The sequence below is a fragment of the Aplysia californica genome, unplaced genomic scaffold (genome assembly GCF_000002075.1).
Source record: "Aplysia californica isolate F4 #8 unplaced genomic scaffold, AplCal3.0 scaffold00452, whole genome shotgun sequence".
Taxonomy (NCBI): domain Eukaryota; kingdom Metazoa; phylum Mollusca; class Gastropoda; order Aplysiida; family Aplysiidae; genus Aplysia; species Aplysia californica.
The window spans coordinates 349,527-368,733 of record NW_004797722.1 but is presented as its reverse complement, the minus strand read 5'-3'; the positions used below and the strand labels follow the sequence as shown (position 1 = coordinate 368,733).

Genomic DNA, 19,207 nt, shown 5'->3' with positions numbered 1-19,207 from the left:
ATCTGTAGCATACTCACACATACAGCCGACAGCAGCAGGCATGACTACATCTTAGCAAACATCTCTTCCCCACACACACACACCATATATTGACAATATATCCGACACAGTTGCCCATTTATTTTTAGCAGCCACAAGGTTGAGAAAAGTGTAGTGTTCACAGCTGGTGGCTGGAGAAAGGTTGGTTATTTACAAACCTGACACACAGAGAGTAGAGACACACAGAGAGTAGGGACACGCTGATGGAGAGACAAAGTGTTTTGCTTCCACCCTGGAAGATTTCTAATACCAACAGAGAAATTACATGTACATGTACTATTATTATCTTTGAGGATGGATGCTCCCAACAAAAGGCAAAGCACCTGAAGGAAATTCCAAGTGTACGGCAGGCATAATTACTCAACTTTTATAGGAGTATTTTTTTCTGTGAGCAGGTAGAAGAACAGAGCATCAAGTCTTTCCAGACTAGGACAAAATACTCAGTGGGTCCTATGTGAAATGGTATAGGTTTAACGCCCCTATCAACACTATTAGGTTATTTAAGGGGCGGGACCTCCTAGTTTTAACGTCCGTCTCCGATAGGACCGTGGGGTGGGTCCTATGTGCACAGCAAAAACATCCTGAAAGCAAAAGAGGAGTAGGCCTACCTAAGCTAAGCACACAGGCGGCAAAGTTCTGAATTGCACACAATTCCTGCTAAAAAATTTAAAAGAATACTTAACATGCAGAAACATTAAGAGTCACTGAAGATAAGCTATTTTGAGGCACTTTAAGAAACAAGCAGAACTTCCTTACCCATAAAGATTCTAAAATTGTTTTCTGAACTTGAAACTTTAAAAAGGCAAGCAACAACGTGCATATTATGAAATATGCACATTCATATTCCTGATTTGTCTATGATGCTTCGAAATGTGCTGCAACTTTGCCTTTGGTCTGCTGCAGATCGGACATATGTCACAATATGTGTGGTCCTTTAAGAATTTAAAAAAAGGCAAGTGAGTTTCAAAAGCAAAGGACATCCCCCTCAAGTACAAAAACCGGCCACAGACAAAAAAATCAGCTGCACTGAGGGTTGAAAAGTCCAAAGCCAGTTACCCCCCCCCCCCCCCCCCGAGTTTGAAGGTTTGGGGTTTGGGAGACGGAAAATGGGAGAGAGGTAAATGGTCTGCATCAGATTCAGACTCAAGAATCCAAAAGTTTCATTTATTTGCAGCTGAGCATGCAAGTCTTACAAGTGGTCAGATGGAACACAGAAAAAGTAAATTAAAGAGCATATCTATGTTCTCTTTATACATCAAACATTCCACAGAATAAGGATGACTTACAAAGAAAAGCAGCTCAATGGTTGTGGACTGACTTGCATCAGCCAACAATTTGAAGAAATTAGGAAAAGTCAAACAGAACACTTAGTCAAAGCCAGGTCAACATTTTAAAAAAAATATTTTCAATTTCATTCAAGGACCAGCACTGAACTACATGCTTTCTTTTGATGACTGAACTGAAGACTTTTGCTTACCCATTACAAAATGCAAAACATACACCTTAAAATGTTCTCTCATTTGTTTAAAACTTAACAAACACCCAAACAAAGGAAAGGTCACAGAGAAGTCCCAGCAGACCCAGCTTATTTCTCAGCAGTCATGTTCTCGCTCACCATCTGTCGCTCAACAGTATTTTTCTCACATAGCCGGTTCTACATATTCTTTTATTCAGTCTCAGTCCGCTACTTCTGGCAAAATATCCCATTATAATAATATATGATATCACTACATACATGCACACACAAATACAACCAAATTGTGACCAGTTTCACTCTGAGTAACGCAGAGTGGTCTTCAGGTATACATTTGTAGTATAATACGCGATGTACAGGCACAAACTTTGTCCTGTTGCTTACCCTCACTCACACACACTACCATGACTCATAACAATGTTTCCACGTGCCATACAACATAAAAAGAAAGATGATTACATACCATGTCCAAATAAGTGGACACATCATGTTATGAGTGTGAAGCAGGGAGATTGTGCTGCCATAAAATTATAACATCCACATCAATGCAGTTATGTCCTAACATACACTCTTGGGCGCAGCACATACAACTGGCACGTATGGCAGTGATTTCCACACAGCATCTTGCACACTGAAAGTGTCATAGAAAGCCAACTGAAACATATCACCTGTCCTTTCGCTGGGGATCTTTCCTTCTTGCATTAAAAACAGGCTCTGTGGTATATCATTAGCCTTTCTGTGTGTTGAAGAACCTATAGTCAAACCATCCCAAAATCAAGAGGGAAACGTAAGAGAAAAAAAAAAGAAAAAGAAAAACAGTCCTTAATGTGAATGTAAACAAGGGATTATCTGATTCTTTGGCATTGTGACAGCAGTTGCAACTGATAGAATCAGACACTAGATTGCTATATTTTAAAAAATACAATTTGAAAGAGGATTTCATCAGTATTTGCTGCAATGACTTTTATGACGACTGTCACAAATGACAAACAACTGAGACAAACAAATATGAAACTCAAATTATTTACGCCACAATGGATAATTCATCAAGCGAATTGAATTTTGATTACCAGTGCCCTGGTAGTGTAAAAACTGAAAGCCTTAAGAGAACCGGAAGTCGACCTAACCCAGCAGTCTACACTCAGCTTTTTTAAAATCTTTCTTTGTAGCACTTTGCACATTTCCCATTCTTGCATCATATCTTGCAAACAAAAAATACATAAGTTTACTTGAGAAGTAAGGTGCGGGTACATACAACAGCAACTCGCACTCATAACCAGCAATGGCAACAGTAGAGATATTGTACTCTTCCCACAGACAAATCATTCCATCTTCCAAAGACATCTATACATAAAAAATGCTCACCGACTCTTAACACTGACTGGCACTCGGTAAATAAAAACAACTGAACACACACTAGAACTAAAAAACCAGCCGCAGCATGAAACAAGTGCAACTTTGATTGTAAAACAACTGACGATGTTTGTGCCTGAGAAAACTATAAGGAAAAAATTCCACTCTTCCTTCATGTACATATTTTTCTCTCCACAGAGCACACTTGTTTTTGTCTTCAAATACTCAAGAGTTTGTGAACATTTGACTAGCACTTTTACAAAGTTGAGAACAGCAAACACATGGTAACATACATTTCATCCACTCACCCATCCATCCTGTGCTTCCATGACCAACATATCCATCTTTTTTTAGATTTAAGACAACAAATAAGCTTGTCAGAAAGGCAACCTCATTTTTCATTTCAATGGTAAAAGATGTTTTTATTTCTCAAGACGGTTTCCAAAATGTACCCCCAGGGGTCGTTGGATTCAGTAAAAATTATCGCAACTTGCTCCAAATAATCAAGGTAGCAGAGGTTTGTGTCAGGTTCTGAATATCAAAATATTGAGACATTTTCTCTTTTGCGCAAGAGTCAAAAGCTTGAATTAAGACAAGTTTACCTCTGCATTTTAAAAAAATGTTTCTTGAAACAATTGAAAATGACTTACACTATAATTATGTTATGATTGTGACAAATAGCTACAGATACGGCTGACTTCAAATGTTTTATTAATATAATTTTTCACAAGTTTTTTAGTTATTCCTGGGCAAAATCATGTAGCAATTTTAGTCCACTCATTTGAAACACTTCGTTACCAACATCTTCTAAAATGAGAGCTCATACAAAACAGAAAGAATAACTGTCTAACAGTTGGCCGCACACATCTACACACAATCGCAGGTTTCCCTCGAGACTGAGTCCCAACAAAAGAAGGGCAAGGCAAATCCACACAAACCGTTAGTCTGGACAGCTGAGATGTCCTACGGCATCAGGTCACTTCATTTCTTTACAAGTACACTATAGAGATTTTTTTAAAATCAGCAAAAGAAAAGAACAGCCCCTTTTAAAAACTTGGTGCACTCAGATTCACACTTTTTCACATACTCTGACAGCACAACTGTTCCCTTGAATGGCAACAGCTGCATCACATCTGTTCGAGGGGCTATTCCTTACTTTTGTCAAATAATGATTAGAGTCCAGAGAGGGGGGTTTAAAGGGGGGTGTTGGGACTTTTGTGAAAGACAGCACCATTGTACACATCAGACCGTTCAGTCTGTCACTGGCCGAGCACGTCTGCACGACCAGATCTGACGGTCGAACAGCGGCTACCGTTCCTCCAGTATGAGCGTCTCCTGAGGGTACAGCTTGCAGCTCTCTAAGCTCTGGGACTTGTCTAGCGTAGAGATCTGAGGAGACAGTCGTTAAATCATTGTTGGTGACAGGTCAGTAAAATAACGGCCCAATTCCAACAGGAGGCGAGCTTCTTTTTTTCCCAAGTTAAGAGAAGCGTATTCACATAATAATGGTTGCTTAATGCAGAGAAAAAGTAAAACAGACGAAAACAACAGAGGGAAAGAGAAAGAAAATAGGCCTACAAGTGACAACCTCCCACTTGCAAGAAGAAGCAGCACTACACACAAATAGGAACAACAGACAACACAACAGCCCCCACCATCCCACAACCACCTCCCAAAAAGGACAAAACACAAATATAAACATCCCAGCTAGTTGAAGCAACACCAAATCTCTTTCAACACATAAAATAGTACAGTAGAACACGACTATAGAGGGACTTTTGGTTCCAGAAAGAAAATCCTGCTCTAGGTGAGTTCCCACTATAGGAATGCAAAGGGAAAATTACCGCCAAATTTCTAAAACTCCACATGATTACATCCCTTCCATATAATACAATTTTTGCTTTAGATTAGTCTTCCTTTTCTTGTCAACTTTGTCGATTATCTTGGCTTTTAATTCGAGTGAGAAGCATTTCATATGAAGGAGGAAAGATAGATGTTTGATTGGAAAGGAGTAAAGCACAACAGAGAACCCACCAACCACCCAAATTTAAAAATCTCTATCCGCACACTTTTTTTTTCAGTTACATGAATTTCAGTGTCAATATAAATAATGATCTACATTTAGCAAATCTTTTCAAGACAGGGCAAGGAATCCTACAAATCCTGCAAACACAATCACTCAATGTAGTCAAAGCTCCTTCCACAACTGAGCCAAAGAAAAACTTACATCTCTGCGGGGAAAAGTCGTCAGGACTTTGTAATCCTCCGTGTGAAAGCCCTTAGAGGTTAAAAAGTTGAGGATGTCCCCGACACAGTTGTGAGCGTAGAAGCGGCGTGTGATCATCTCGCCGCCCATCACTCGGAACCGCAAATTGCTCACTTTGTCCGAACTGCCCGCCACAGGCTCATCTGGAACAGACTTGGCCACTGACTTGCTGATAGCCTGTGAGTGGACACAAAGAACATCTCAGTGAAGTAACTGATCCATGCCGCAAAAAAACTGACATGTGTCTCATTTTTCTATTAATTAAAAATCTGGACATGTCGCCTACATACTGCAGTTAACGCTACAGGTTAAGTTAATTTTTTACCCATCTTCATGATTTTATTTCTGTCTGAAATAAACACCAACCTCTCATCCTTCCAAGAGTGCCTGTACTTGACATTCAAGAAAAATAATAGAATATTTAATTAAGTGGATTGCATCATAAAACAGGGGCATCCAACTGAGGCAATAGCTACAACTTTCAACAGAATAAATAACGATTGTGGTGAAAAAAAAAATCCCCAGCATAAATCAATTCAAAGATGTCAGTTCAAACTTTCATAGAATCTGCAATCACAAAAATAATTCAATGTAAAATTAGCCAATACAAGTAGTGTACGCAGAATTCCTGGTATAAAAGAATGATGGAAAAGTAGAACCACAAAAACTTTTCTTAACACCGTTCAATATGGTATGAAGTGGCCAAACTATTAAAAAAAAAGAAAAATTTAAAAGATGCTGCACAAGTTATGGAAAAATGTCTACAGAAAATTTATCCCCATTTGTCATCTCTCAACCTATGATGGAACTTGTAGATAATGAGTAAGTATAAACATAAACATATATATACACTAAAGTTCAATTCCTGTAGATTTCCAATCTGACTTTTATTTTCATCAAGTGGTGACATTTGCAGCAGGACGACTGAGCCCTAAAGTCAGAAGAATTCACATTTTCCCAAAAATCAGGCTCCAGCAAATGAGCATGAAAAACCCCTCACCTCTTTTTTGAGTTCATCCTCTTTTTTCTGATCTTCAACTTTCTTTTGTTTTTCCATCTCACGTGCCCGCTCCTCTTGCCTCTTGACCTCCTCTTCTTTCAGAGCCTCTGCCTGCAATTGTACGGAGAGTGTAAAACAGTGCTAAAAATAGACAACATGTACTTGTCCACATCCTCAAAATCATATTCATCTGTGTACTGTACTGTACTATTCCACAACATAGGCATGATAAAATGAATAAACAAAGTACTTGTTACTCAACATTTTTTTTCCAAAAGAATGTTTGCTCATGAGAGTAAAAAAAAATGTCCTAAAACTCATACACTGAAACATCTCCAAGAGTATATGGTAGTACAACAAGCTAACAAACAGGGTCACCCTTGCGTCTATTTACATTATAATCTCATCTGAATATAATGTAAACCAATGTCTGCGTTATTGAAATCTCACATGTACCCAGCATAATTCTGAATTTAAATTGAATCAAACAAAAACTTGTTCAACTTACTTTAAAAATTAGCAACAACAGTTAGCACTATTTATTATTGAGTTCTTTTGCGTTCTACTTTCAAAAATCAATTTATACCAACTTTCACTTTTCTAGTGTTAATTTTCATCAATTTTCATGGCATCCCCATGTTCAAAACGAAATTCCTCACACCCACCCTCTCAATTTATTTAACCGGTTGAGTGGGAGCATATGTGAGACAATGTAGTCAAATCAGGCGCTCGTCAAAATAATAAAATAGAAGAAATAGGCACTTTTCTGCCAGTTTGGCAATTTTTATTGAATTTTTGTTTTTTGGCTCAACACCTTTTACGTCTATGTAACTACACGTGTATGTGTAAAACTGAAAAACGCTCAATAAAGGCACAGAATTTGTAAAATTTAAGTAATCAATGACTTTCAAGCTTTTGAAGTTACCAGACTTTGACGGCCATTTTCTCGCTAATGTAACCTCCAAAACCAGATGACCCCTACCTTCTTTAATCGCAAAAACCTCGACTTCTATTCAAGATAGATGTGTATCTTTGTTATCAAAAGCAAGACAAATGAACAGGCTTTGAGTTGATACCAATAACTCCACATGCTCAAAAATTGACGAATGCCTAATTCCACCGCGTCGTGACACACACACACACACACACATATATATATATATATATATATATACGAAAACAATATAGCATGACCTGCCAGCCTCAATATGTTGTTGCAAAGCTAGGAGGAAGATAAGGACACAAACACATACTTTTGTTTAAACAAGGTACAAATGACATACTTGGTTGACAAGTTGGCAGAAATCAAGACCGCTGCGACTCTACTCAGCCCCCTAAAGCCAGTCTCAAATGCCTTACCTTTTTCCTATCAGCTGCCAAAGATTCTTGATATGCCTCATCCTGCTCTTGCTTGATTCTTTCTCTTGCTTCTCTTTCTTTCTATTAACAAGATAAAAAGGAAAAACAAATTTTAAACATCATTCATTTTTTATGTATCACACTTTGCAAACAGGAACTAGACTTCAAATCTAAAGACCTAATCACATAAAAAATAAGACCGCCAGCAGAATGAGAAAGGCCAAAGTGACAGTTTTCAAAGCCAGAAATGAAGAAAGAGGAAAACACAAAAACAACCCCCCCCCAACAAAGTGAAAGAAACTACACATAGGTCATAACTGTACCGTACCAATGAATTGGGCTATGAATGCTAACCATAATGAGGTACTGCAGCAATAGTCTCAAAAACTGAATTTATTATCAGTATAAAGAGCTGAAGCTTAAAAGTAAGAAAAATTTTGCCGGGGCCCGGGGGTCGCATAGTCCCCAACTGGGTCCAGGGACAGAGTCCTGGTGGGGGTCCAGGGGGCGAAGCCCCCGAAGATATTGACATTTAGAGCTTTAGAGCTTTTAGAGGGTTAAAAATGGCATTTGGGAGCCTGTTTGAAGAGATTGCCTACATCCCATAACATTTATTTGTTCACCAACATTTTGTCTAGTTTGATTTCTTCACCTACATATTTTTCCATTGCTGGCAATGTTTAAAAGTAGGTTCCCCTTCCATTGCTACTATAATTCAATTAAAATGTCATTACACCATTGAATAAAGGCAAACCTGGGAAAAAGGAAAAGTATAGATATGTACCTTCACAATACAGTTACCCTGCGGATACCCTAATTTTCCACAATTTTTACTTCTGAATGTTGCATATTGCATGTTACAACCCCCGAACACCACTTCGATTTATTCTTGATTTTAGTAGTTTTAGCATAAATTTCTTTCATCACAGCCCTTATCGCGTTCCCGAGTCGTAGAATATTCGCATTGATAATTTCTCTAGATTTATACAATAAATTTGTAAGCAAGTTTCTTTCTGACAGTAATTTTCTGTCTAAGATCACAAGTCAATTTACTTGATCAACGCTCAGATTTTCCAGGCGCCAACAGTCCGAAGATAAACGGAATGAGTGAATGACAGAAAGGAGGAAATTGGTACAAAAAGTTTGCCAGATTTTGATCAATCTGCAAGTAAAAATGTACTGCCTACCAACCTGCAATGAACGCATGGGGTATAGCGGAATAATGGCCGATAGCAGGAAATGCGCAATCTGGCAGGTCTCTATACCATTAACTTATTGCTGAGAGAATTACCGTAAATATCCTTAACTTATACATGACGGCACGAAGTCGAGTACGGATCTTTTGCTACGGAATTTCGGTAGTCCTACACTATCGCAGTTTTTTACAGAGGGAGTTGATAATGAAGGAGGAACAAGTACGGAACTGGCAGAAAGTACGGATTTCCGTAAAAATACGGAAGAGTGGAAGCACTGAAACATGCACTTTCAGTTAGGCAAAACCTCTTAATCTGCTTTGCCTTCTTCACAACAGAGGCTGTCCAAATTTGTGTTCCAAGTTACTACTTTGTTCTGGGGAGCAGACTCAGATAAAAAGTCAACTTGGGAAGGCAATTTCAACAACTCTCTCAGTCCAAAGGCCTGAAGATCTCACATCTACATATTAGGCCATGATCTTTTCCAAACTCGTAGAAAGTTGAGATTCTAATCCCAGTCAGGAAAGAACAGTTTTCATTACTTCAAGCTTTTCTCCTTGTAAAGAACACCGTCTTCAAAAAAAGCCATTTCCAATAGAGTGATTAAAGTCAACAAGTCCCATCACCATCCCTTTTTCCAGACAACCCCTCTAAATCTAAGTCTTGTGAATCCACACCTCCTCATTGATGTCTGCCTCCTTCTGTTCCTGATACACTTCGACTGCATGGATTAGCCGCGTCATCATCTCATCCAAAGTCACATGACCTGTAAATCAGACAGCTACAGTTAAGTTTGGCAAACAACCAATAAGCAAAACAGAAGACATCACCTGACTCTGCGCCAAATGATGACCAATTCATAAAGGAGCTTAAACTAAAAAGCCAGGAGAAACATTCACTTTGATTCATTGGATCTAGAAGTAATAAAGCTCCTGATTAAATCTGCAGTAAACCCAGCTCGACACTGTTAATATTTGAATGCAATAATCTCGTTTTAAACGTTGGTTAAAGGAATGTATAAATTGTACGTAAGTACTCCCCGCCCCCATGGCATTTGAATTATCGTAACTCACGGCACATAACAAAGTCACAAGAAACTTTCACTAGCAATCATATTCACTATATCAGTGACATTTAATTCACTGGATGTACATTTTGTCTAGAAATATACTTTCCATGCTGTCAATGATATTAAGAAAGTGTTGTATACAGCTAAACAATACCATGGGCAAAAAGGGAAAAATACCTTTCTTTGTACAGAGGTACTTTTCTTCTTCATCAACTCTTTCATACAGCAAAAATCTAATTTTGATAGTCATCTGCTAACCATCTTAGTTAATTTTAGTAATGCTACCAAGCTGCTCTGTACCCATTTTTGAGACATTCACTTATAACTCCTGGATCCAATAAAAATAGAGTGGTCTCTAGCTGATAGCACGCACCGTAGGTGACGAGAAAAACATATTCAGCTGGCTTTTAGGCAGATTATGTTTTCACCCCACCTGTTATTAGCCGGAGACCACTGTATTTGCAGGACAAATGTAGCATACTATTTCAAATTCCTATTAATTCAGTCAGATATTTATTCTAATAGTGTACTATTATTTTTTTAAAACAAACACAACTAATAATCAATTATTTGTGTCACGATGCTGTGGAATCAGGCGCTCATCAATTTTTGAGCATGTTGAGTTATTGATACCATCTTAAAGCTTGTTCAGTTGTCTTGCTTTCCGTGACAAAATACACCCATCTATCTGAAATAGAAGTTGAGATATTTGAAACTGAAAGAGGTGGGGGTCACCTGGTTTCAGAGGTAAAATTAGCGGAAGATGGCCACCAAAATTGAGTTATTTCCTTATCTTCAGAGTCCGTGGAAACTGAAAATTTACATCTTTTACACCTTTAATCAACGTTTTTCAGAAAAATCAACACAGAAGTATGTTCTTTAATGGCTATGAAAGGTGTTGAGCAAAAAATAAAAAAATTAGATACACATTTCCAAACCTGCAGAAAAATGCCAGTTTCTTGACTTTCATTATTTTGACGAGCGCCTGATTTCACCATGCTGCCTCACATTTTACCAATGAGACCTAAAACTACAAGATTCTCAAGCCACCTGACAAATCTTACTTGTTCCTTACCTTGTATAGCAGCTATAACCTCATTGGTGGCCTTGGCCCTGGATATCAACAGTAGACAAGGCAACTGGTCTGGTGTATAGTTTCTCATCTGGGATGCTGCAAGACTGCCAAAATGGCGGGTGGCTGCCTGTAGGAATCTAGGGAGGGGGGGGGGACATTAGACACACTATGATAGGGCCAGCTCAAAAATCACAAGAGCAGTAATCATATAGACAAAAAATCGCAAAGAAAAAAAAAATTCACTATGGACAGTGTTTTTGGCTGAAGAGAAAGCACATACACGCCGAGCAATGTCTGTAGATGAGAGACCAGTGTAGAGTCTTTGACCAGGACGCTCTAGCTGTGATTAAGAAAAGGCACTGATTTGCGACAGCTTGTGGCAGAGTACTAATGTTTGAAACTGATTAGGAAGTATGTCATAGCAAAATATCTATCTCCTGGGATCAAAAACTTAGGATTTTTTTTTCCAGAAAATGTAAGTACCTGGTGGAAGAAAGGAAAAAAGACGCAAATAGCACCCCACCTGTGGACACAAAAGTAGGCCCAGCACACTGAAAAAAAGGAACCAACCAACCACCTCCAGACCACGAGTCTTCCCAAATAACCTTCAACCCAGCTTAAGCGACAATCAAAAGCCTTACCTGGCTGTGTTGTCCGGTGAGGTGAGGTCCCAGGCCCAAGTGAGGAAGTGCACACTGAGGTAGTGGACGATGCCCTCAGCACACAGCAGCTGTGAGCAGAACACATTGGAGAAGATGCTGCTATCATGGTGGAGGTAGACTGCCAAGAGCTTGCGCTGGAGACACACAGAGTTGGAGATCAATAATAATAATAATAGCATGTTTATAAAGATTGAGAATAATACATATATCAATGCTCCACAGCATGTTCTATGTGCTTCACCCTAGCAAACCCTAGAATTCTTGGCTCCCTGAAAAGTATGGGGTGCAAACAGCCGATTAAACATTCAAACACAAACAAACTAAGAAGATTTTTCACTATCTGAAGCCGGATACCCATTTCCACCTTGATGTAGTGAGGGAAACTTGTGTAAAACAATAGACAAGCCCCCTGATGGCATTTGAACTCGTGACATAGTGGCGAGTCCGAGAGCATAACCATTAGACCATGATTTTCAGTATTGCACTTCATTTCTCTAATGATTTTTGAGGGCATCTGAGTAGAGCAATGAGTGGTGAACCATGATTGCCAAAAACTGTATCAGATCTGGCAGCTGAAGTTGCTTTTTCCCCACAATGTTTACCAACACAAGGTCGTCCTCTAAAAGTAAGGTGAATTCATGAAAAATGCTTTTTGACTACAGCATTTGACACAGCTATCTTTGAAAATGGTATGAAACAAATTATTGTCAGTAATGTTTAGAGTGTGAAAGAAGTACATGACAGGAAGTTGGAAACAATCATAATTTTAATTCCAAGTCAGAACTATTCAAACAATATATGTATCTATATAAGATTGCAACTTCCCCCAATGTGTCCCTTGTGTGACTATGCATATGAGACTGTGGATCATCAACTGTTCCACTGCACACCCCTAAATGACATCAGAGCTGCCCTTCTCCCTCCGAGACCTAACAGTGACAACACACTCTATGGAACTTTACAGCAACTGCAGCAAACCTGCACTTATCACTACATGGCATTGGACAGAAGGGCAAGAGCCCAGCTGTTGCTGGACCGATAACAACAATAACAACAACATATAAGATTGCAGTCTGTAAACAACAAAGAGAAAAAAAGAACAACTTGACAAAAAGGGAAAAACTATGATCGGGCAGGGATGAGGTACTTACATCAGCAGCTCTCACAGACAAAGATTCTTGTATTGCATCGTCCAGACTGCCAATGAAAAACTGAGGGTGGATCTCTCCATATCTTGAAAAAAAAACAAAATTTTATGTATTCATAGCACAATTATTTTCCAGTCCCTTACCATTGCAGAGTATGTTTCAAAAACCAGCAGGAGAAAAAAACCCCAAAAGTATACACTATTTCTGCAGACTTCAAAGGGTAAAAAAAAAAAAAGCCCAACAAAAAACTTCAGCAGTCTGCACAAGGTGTTTCACAGATTCTGGGACAATGATAACATATATATATATATATATATATATGCTTAAATCCCCACATTATCTTCCTTAGTTCAGCGGGCTATTTCAGGATATCACATTATCACATTAAACTTTTACTTTACTTTACTTTACTTTTCCGATCCAGCGGCCATTTGGGTTCTAGCCCTTCGGTCTGTCGATATGGCAAAGAATTGACAGGTTTTAATCAGCTGTGCTTTGTCGCTGTATAGAGTGTTTCCGATGTCTGGGGAGGCAGGTAGGTAGGTGCTACGCAGGTCACAAAGTGCAGGGCAGTTAAAGAGGTGGTGTGGTACTGTTTCATCCTGGCAGTCGCACAACGGGCAGTCGGGTGGGGTATCCTTGCGGATCCTATTAAGGTAGGAATTTAGTGGTATGTGTTGTGTTCGCAGGCGAAATATTGTGACTTGTTCTCTTCTACTCAGGGAATTTATTGCATCTTTAGAGTTGGGGGCTGTCATGTGTGCAAATACAGTTCTTCCAGTTTTGCCCATTGCCCATCCATTCAGCCACTGTTCCCTGGTGTTGCATTTGATGATGTTCTTGGCTGTCTGTTGTGATACTGGGTTGTGTGGTTGTGTTTGTGATGCTCCCTTCTTGGCAAGGGTGTCTGCTCTGTCGTTTCCTGGGATGTTGCTGTGGCCAGGTATCCACTGTAGTGTCAGGTCGACGGCATAGGTCTGTAGGAAGGTGTTGATTGTTTGAGCCACAGATAGGCAGGCTGAGCTTTCAAAATTCATGTTTTCCAGAGCTTGGAGTACTGACTTTCCGTCTGTGAAGATAATAGTGTTCTTGATTTTGTTTGGATATATTATGAAAATGTTGGTCAGGTGGAGGATTGCTGCTTCAATGGCGATTGCCTCAGCCTCGTAATTTGTACAAGAAGTACCACATGCGTCAAATAGCTCTTCACATGTTTATCACATTAAACAAAACATGAAATATTTTTTACAGAGACCTCCCACCCCGCTTTTTATAAAATAGTACAAGATTTAACAAAAAACATACAGAAGTTACATTCATTTCCATCAACAGCTGTTGTCAAAAAAATGGTTGTTCGACAGTACGGAACAGAAGAAGTCAACAAACCTGTTGGTGAATTCTGTTGTGAACTGTTCTAAAGCCAGTTTATCATCCTCAACACCATCAGACACTGCAAAAGATGAGGGAATAAGAACCACTGAAAACGATTCAGAAAAATGTGGTACCCAGCAGAACACATAGTTTAGTAAAAAACAACAAAAACAAACGATATAACCAAGTACAAAGTTCTGTCACTAACTTTATACATTTGAGATAAAAATCACAACCAAAATCGCATTCTTTGTCAATAAAAGAAAAAAAAAAAAAAGAACTGTTAAGTTCTAACATAGTATAAAAAGAAACACTTTAAGAACCCACTTTAACCTCATTGCAAAATGGACATTTTTCTTTATATTACCCTCATAGCAGAAAGACAAACAAACCCCCCCCAAAAAAAAATATAAAAAAATTCGATAATGTATGTGTGCCTTAAGAAAAGTACCAAAAGTCACCACAGACCATTTTGAGCTATAGGCTGATAATGACAAAAAATCACTTTTTTAACCAAAAATGTGTTTCCATATTTTAAAAAATAGTTCCACCATTTAAAAAAAATGTGTTTAAAGGGTTTTCATTGATTTGACTTCTAAATATTTTATTTTGAATAATTTTAAGCTAATTTTCTCAAAATAAGATCTTGATATCCTCCCTCATAAAATGTGCAATATCTCAAAAACTACGAGATACCTCAAAAATTAACAAACCACTGTGTTCAGCATTGAATTTCCAATAAGGTACAACATTTAACTCAAAATGGTCAAAACCCGACTTTTGGTACCTTTCTTTAGGCACACACACACATATCAGTCAGTCAAAAAGCCAATGACAGGCTTTGTTGTTTTTAATCCAGTAGCCTTCGAGAGTGTTCCCCTCTGCCTAGTGCTACATCCAACAAAAAAAGATGGATATCTTCAAAAGTTCAATGCTGTAGCACAGGGTAAGTACCTTTAGTAAGTATTGGGGGGGGGGGGGGGGGGGGGAGTCGCTGAATGACAAGTTTTAAAACACAGCTAGCATTGTGCAAAAGAAAGGGCTTGTATAAGGCCCTAACTTCATGGCTGGGAAGTTGGCAGGCACAGCTAGCAGCTCTATTAATTTCCCCTAATCTTTATATAATCTTTAACTCATATCTGTCTGCCTTGCTGCTGCCAAGCTCTCAACCCAAATGACCAAAGAGTATGCCCAAGTGTGAGATACCTTTACCCTTCTGGGCACTGAATGCACATCTCAGAAAGCACTGGTGTGCTTTTGCAGCTGACCCAAACAAACCCAGGTGCATGGGTCCTGTAGGCTCAGGGGGCCATGACAGAAAAGGATAAGCAGGCACAAACAACAGGAAAAAAACCACAAAATTCCTTACTGAGTGGCTCTATGCGTCTTGAGTGGCGTGGCTCCTCCTGAGAGAACAGATCTTCTTCCAAAGAATAATTTTCTAAACCTGTATAGTCTTCATCATCACTATCAACTTCCATCTCCTGAAAAGGGACACACAAAGAAAGCAATTAGTAATTTGTCAATCTTGAGTCAGCTGATATGACTTACGAGAGCAAGAACAAAAAACATACCGCGAGGTCACTTTTGCTCATGCACTATATGAACATTACAACAAAAAAGCTCTTTTCTCGAACTTAAATCTGAATAAGAAATTCTGATCAATTAATATTATTTTTCTAAAGTACAAGTCACCAAAAGATGAAGACATTCGATAGACAAGAAATGAAAAGTACCTAAACAAGCTTTTAAGATGAAAGTTAAATACCTGGTATAACACTCAAGGACAATATGACTCTCTTAGTTCGTAACCCTCCCCCCCTCCATTCTCACCTCTAGGTCTGGGGCTCTTGGTGTGCTGGAGGAAGAAGGCTCGGATTTGGTCATTTCCAAATCATGTGTTGGATAGTTTAAGCCACAAGCGAACAACTTGTCCTGCAAGAATGTGGAAAAAGAAAGTTTACTTCAACACAGATGCTTTAGAGACCACTTATAAATTATGTACCTAGAAAACATAGCCTTCATTTGGCTAGTCAACCTTAAAATTCAACAAAGAAACTTTTGTTTTCTCACAAAACATTGATAATTTGGTATTTATAAATACAACAGCATATTTTACAGAAGATCACTTGCCGTACTGGGTAGAAGATAATAATTTAATTACAGACTTCATTGAACCATGAACCTTTGCTCACTGGTAACCACAACTGCTGGAAAAAGTTTGCGAAAAAACAGTTACCAAAGGTCATAAAACAATGTAAAGGAAACTTATGGCACATTGGAGAATGGAACAGTTTTCATTACTAACGCATAATTTGTATCCCCCCCCCCCCCCCCAAACACACACACTCACACACATCCCAATGATGTAACTCTCAAACACTAAATCTTTCTTTCATTGAGGCCACCTCAAATTCCCACAAGAAATACAAAGTAGGAGTACGGCGGCATAGTAATACCTGATCTAATACAGGTCGGGTCCATCCAGTCCACTGCTGGTGCCTGACGGGCACATCTGTGAGCGTTGTCAGACTTTGCTTTACCTGAAGGACACCAAGTGAGGATAAGATCAGACATTATTTCTAAAATACAGGACAAAGCTCTCCTAGTAGAAGATATCACAGAATGAAACGACAATATAAAAAGTTGATTGAAAATATTAGTTTACATTTAATTTCCATTTTCCCATTAGAATACACTCTTTCCATGATTTAAAAAAAACCCAAAAAAACTACGACAGTGAACAACCCCTCTCTCCCAACTCTGTTAGTTGAAATAAGTTTTTCAAAACTCTTGTATTAAAAGAAAAAATATCCAAAGCAAGCAGTTAGGGGGAGTTAAACATGTTTTTAAAGAAATCTATTGCTCTCATTTGTACATACAGCTCACAACTGAGGTCCCATATATTAATTAATTCATATATGGTCAACAGCACTGACATGAAGGGGTTTCTCTTTTAATGGACTTGAGACACAACACACAAATAAAACCACTCTGACAATTAACACAATTTCCTGTCCATTACAGAATCTCTTCAGTTACTGCACTTCCCTGATAAGAAACACAATCTGTATTACACTAATTACATCTACATCAAAATTAATCATCACTTATTTTTCCAAATTTCAGTAGGATTATTAATTCTTTCACTACCGCAAACCGTGTTTCAAGACTTGAGTTACCTCAAACGCTGGACCGTGACGCCTCGCCACTTCCGGCTTCAAAACCAAACCTGCTTTTGTCATAATCAAATCTGAAACCTCAGGCTGAAGAATAACCGTATTTAGCAACATGTTGAGATAGGTCATTATTTCTCCTTAATTTTCATACATAACACAAGTGGCTAATATTGAAAATTGAACTAAAAAAATCTTTCATTTGTCCAACGGTAGGCAGAATCAGAAAGTAGGTCACAGATAGGACAAGGTACAGGTGAGGACCACCCCCCTCCCCACCTCCCCATGTAGTGAAAGGGTTAATGGGTTCAGAGACCAGTTGAAGATGGTGAAATTGTATTCACAGGGGCATACACACAGCGCTCATCATACAAGCTATACTTACATCTCGAACAGTCTTATTGCAGTCAAATTTTACAGAAAAATGCCTGTATCTTGAACCATCCTTAAACGAAATCTTCAGTAAATATTCCCTCTCTGCTTCGAGCCCTTGAGATGTTCTGGTGAGCAAAAAAAGCAAGAAAACGGAGTAAAAGGTGAGTGGAAAGACAAAAAGTGGAATCGGGTATTCCTAAAATGCATTTTAAAACAATGAATAAATTTTAAGCTGTGAAAAAACAGTCAGCCAACATAATATGGCAATTCATTCAGGGGTAGAAAGACCCAGCCAAAGTCCTCCATGCACCAGTAACAAAAAATATTAGTGAATACCATGATGAACATCCTATTCACATAATTTAAAATGTCACTGCAGAACTATAAAACATGAAGGGTACAAGGGAAAAACCTAGGACGTCACATTTTGGAGCATTGACATAAACAAAAATGAAATACTTGACAGCCCACTGCGTAGCTTATCTTCCAAGCCTAATATTGGGCGACTCAACAGGATGGCACCCTGGACATTTAGATAGAGTTAGCATTTGTATAACGCAAATTCCTGCTCAACAGTAAGCTCCAAGAGCTTTACAATCTATATAATTAACCCCAACAGACCTGATAGCATTCTGAAACAATCTCAACTTCCTGGGAAGCATACAGTGCAAGATACCATTTTATGGGTGCTAAAACACAAACATACTGACAAGATCTTTCACTGTCTATGGCCAAGTACCTATTCCCACCTGGGAGAAATGAACATTTATGTACACTAAAGTGCCTTTCCCGAGGACACAACACTTTCCAAACCACGTCACAACCCAAATTTTCCATAAACCAACATCTTTAGATTTTTCCTTGGACCCTTCATATAGAACGATGGTAGTTACAAATTGCAACACTATATTAAACACCAACTTACCCTTCTCCTTCTTGTTGTGGAGGTTTGTTCACAGTTGGATTGGTAATTTCAGGAGTAAGAAGATAAAGAGAATTGTCCCGAGGAAGAAACAAGTCTCGAAGTATTGTCTGAAAATGGAACGATACAACCATTCAATTATATCAATCTCATTGAAAAATTCAAGGTAATTGTCTCTAACATTCCCACTACATTACTCAGCACTAAGGTGTTCATTTAATCATGCGCTGATATTACCCCTGGCCACAGTTCTTAAACTTTTGTCTCCGACAAAATTTAAATAGACAATGTTGGAACGAAAATTGATTACGTAGTAAATGAAAACTAAGGCCATACTTCAAACTATACATTTAGAGTGCTTATTATCTGACCTTGTGAATAATATGTCAACATTTTACTTCAAAAGTACAGTCAACTTACAGAATCATCTACTTTACGCTTGACTAAGCCTTTCAGCTCTTGTTTATCTCGTGGAATTCCAAGCTCAGATTCAAGAACCTCTTTAATACGTCCTGAAATCACACAGATATTACAGAAATTCAAACAGTGGCTAGCTAAAAACAAAAACAACAACAAAGAAAAGAAGAGAGCAAACATTTCTCACTTTAAATAATTTCTGGAAGCTAAGCAAAATCCTACATCTTCTTCCCTGCATATTGCCTTGATACTCTATTTTCACCAAAATTATTCTTACTAGACACAATACAACAAGGACAGGGGGGGGG

The 19,207-nt window shown here is 38.5% G+C and overlaps 1 protein-coding gene across 1 annotated transcript in view; it reads right to left on the bottom strand.

Moving 5' to 3' along the window:
- Positions 1–1,189: 1,189 nt before the first annotated feature.
- Positions 1,190–19,207, bottom strand: part of LOC101859264 (FAS-associated factor 1) — a 23,344-nt gene continuing 5,326 nt past the window's right edge. Inside the window, exons 4-18 of the mRNA XM_005105107.3 lie at positions 18,903–18,994; positions 18,486–18,592; positions 17,571–17,685; positions 16,469–16,552; positions 15,843–15,944; positions 15,379–15,493; positions 14,025–14,088; positions 12,642–12,723; positions 11,470–11,624; positions 10,829–10,965; positions 9,362–9,450; positions 7,492–7,572; positions 6,133–6,243; positions 5,094–5,309; positions 1,190–4,255 (exon numbers count right to left, since the gene is read on the bottom strand). Of these exons, the coding sequence (XP_005105164.1) occupies positions 4,175–4,255; positions 5,094–5,309; positions 6,133–6,243; positions 7,492–7,572; positions 9,362–9,450; positions 10,829–10,965; positions 11,470–11,624; positions 12,642–12,723; positions 14,025–14,088; positions 15,379–15,493; positions 15,843–15,944; positions 16,469–16,552; positions 17,571–17,685; positions 18,486–18,592; positions 18,903–18,994 (1,631 nt within the window). The 3' untranslated portion in view covers positions 1,190–4,174. The remainder of the gene's footprint in view (positions 4,256–5,093; positions 5,310–6,132; positions 6,244–7,491; positions 7,573–9,361; positions 9,451–10,828; positions 10,966–11,469; positions 11,625–12,641; positions 12,724–14,024; positions 14,089–15,378; positions 15,494–15,842; positions 15,945–16,468; positions 16,553–17,570; positions 17,686–18,485; positions 18,593–18,902; positions 18,995–19,207) is intronic.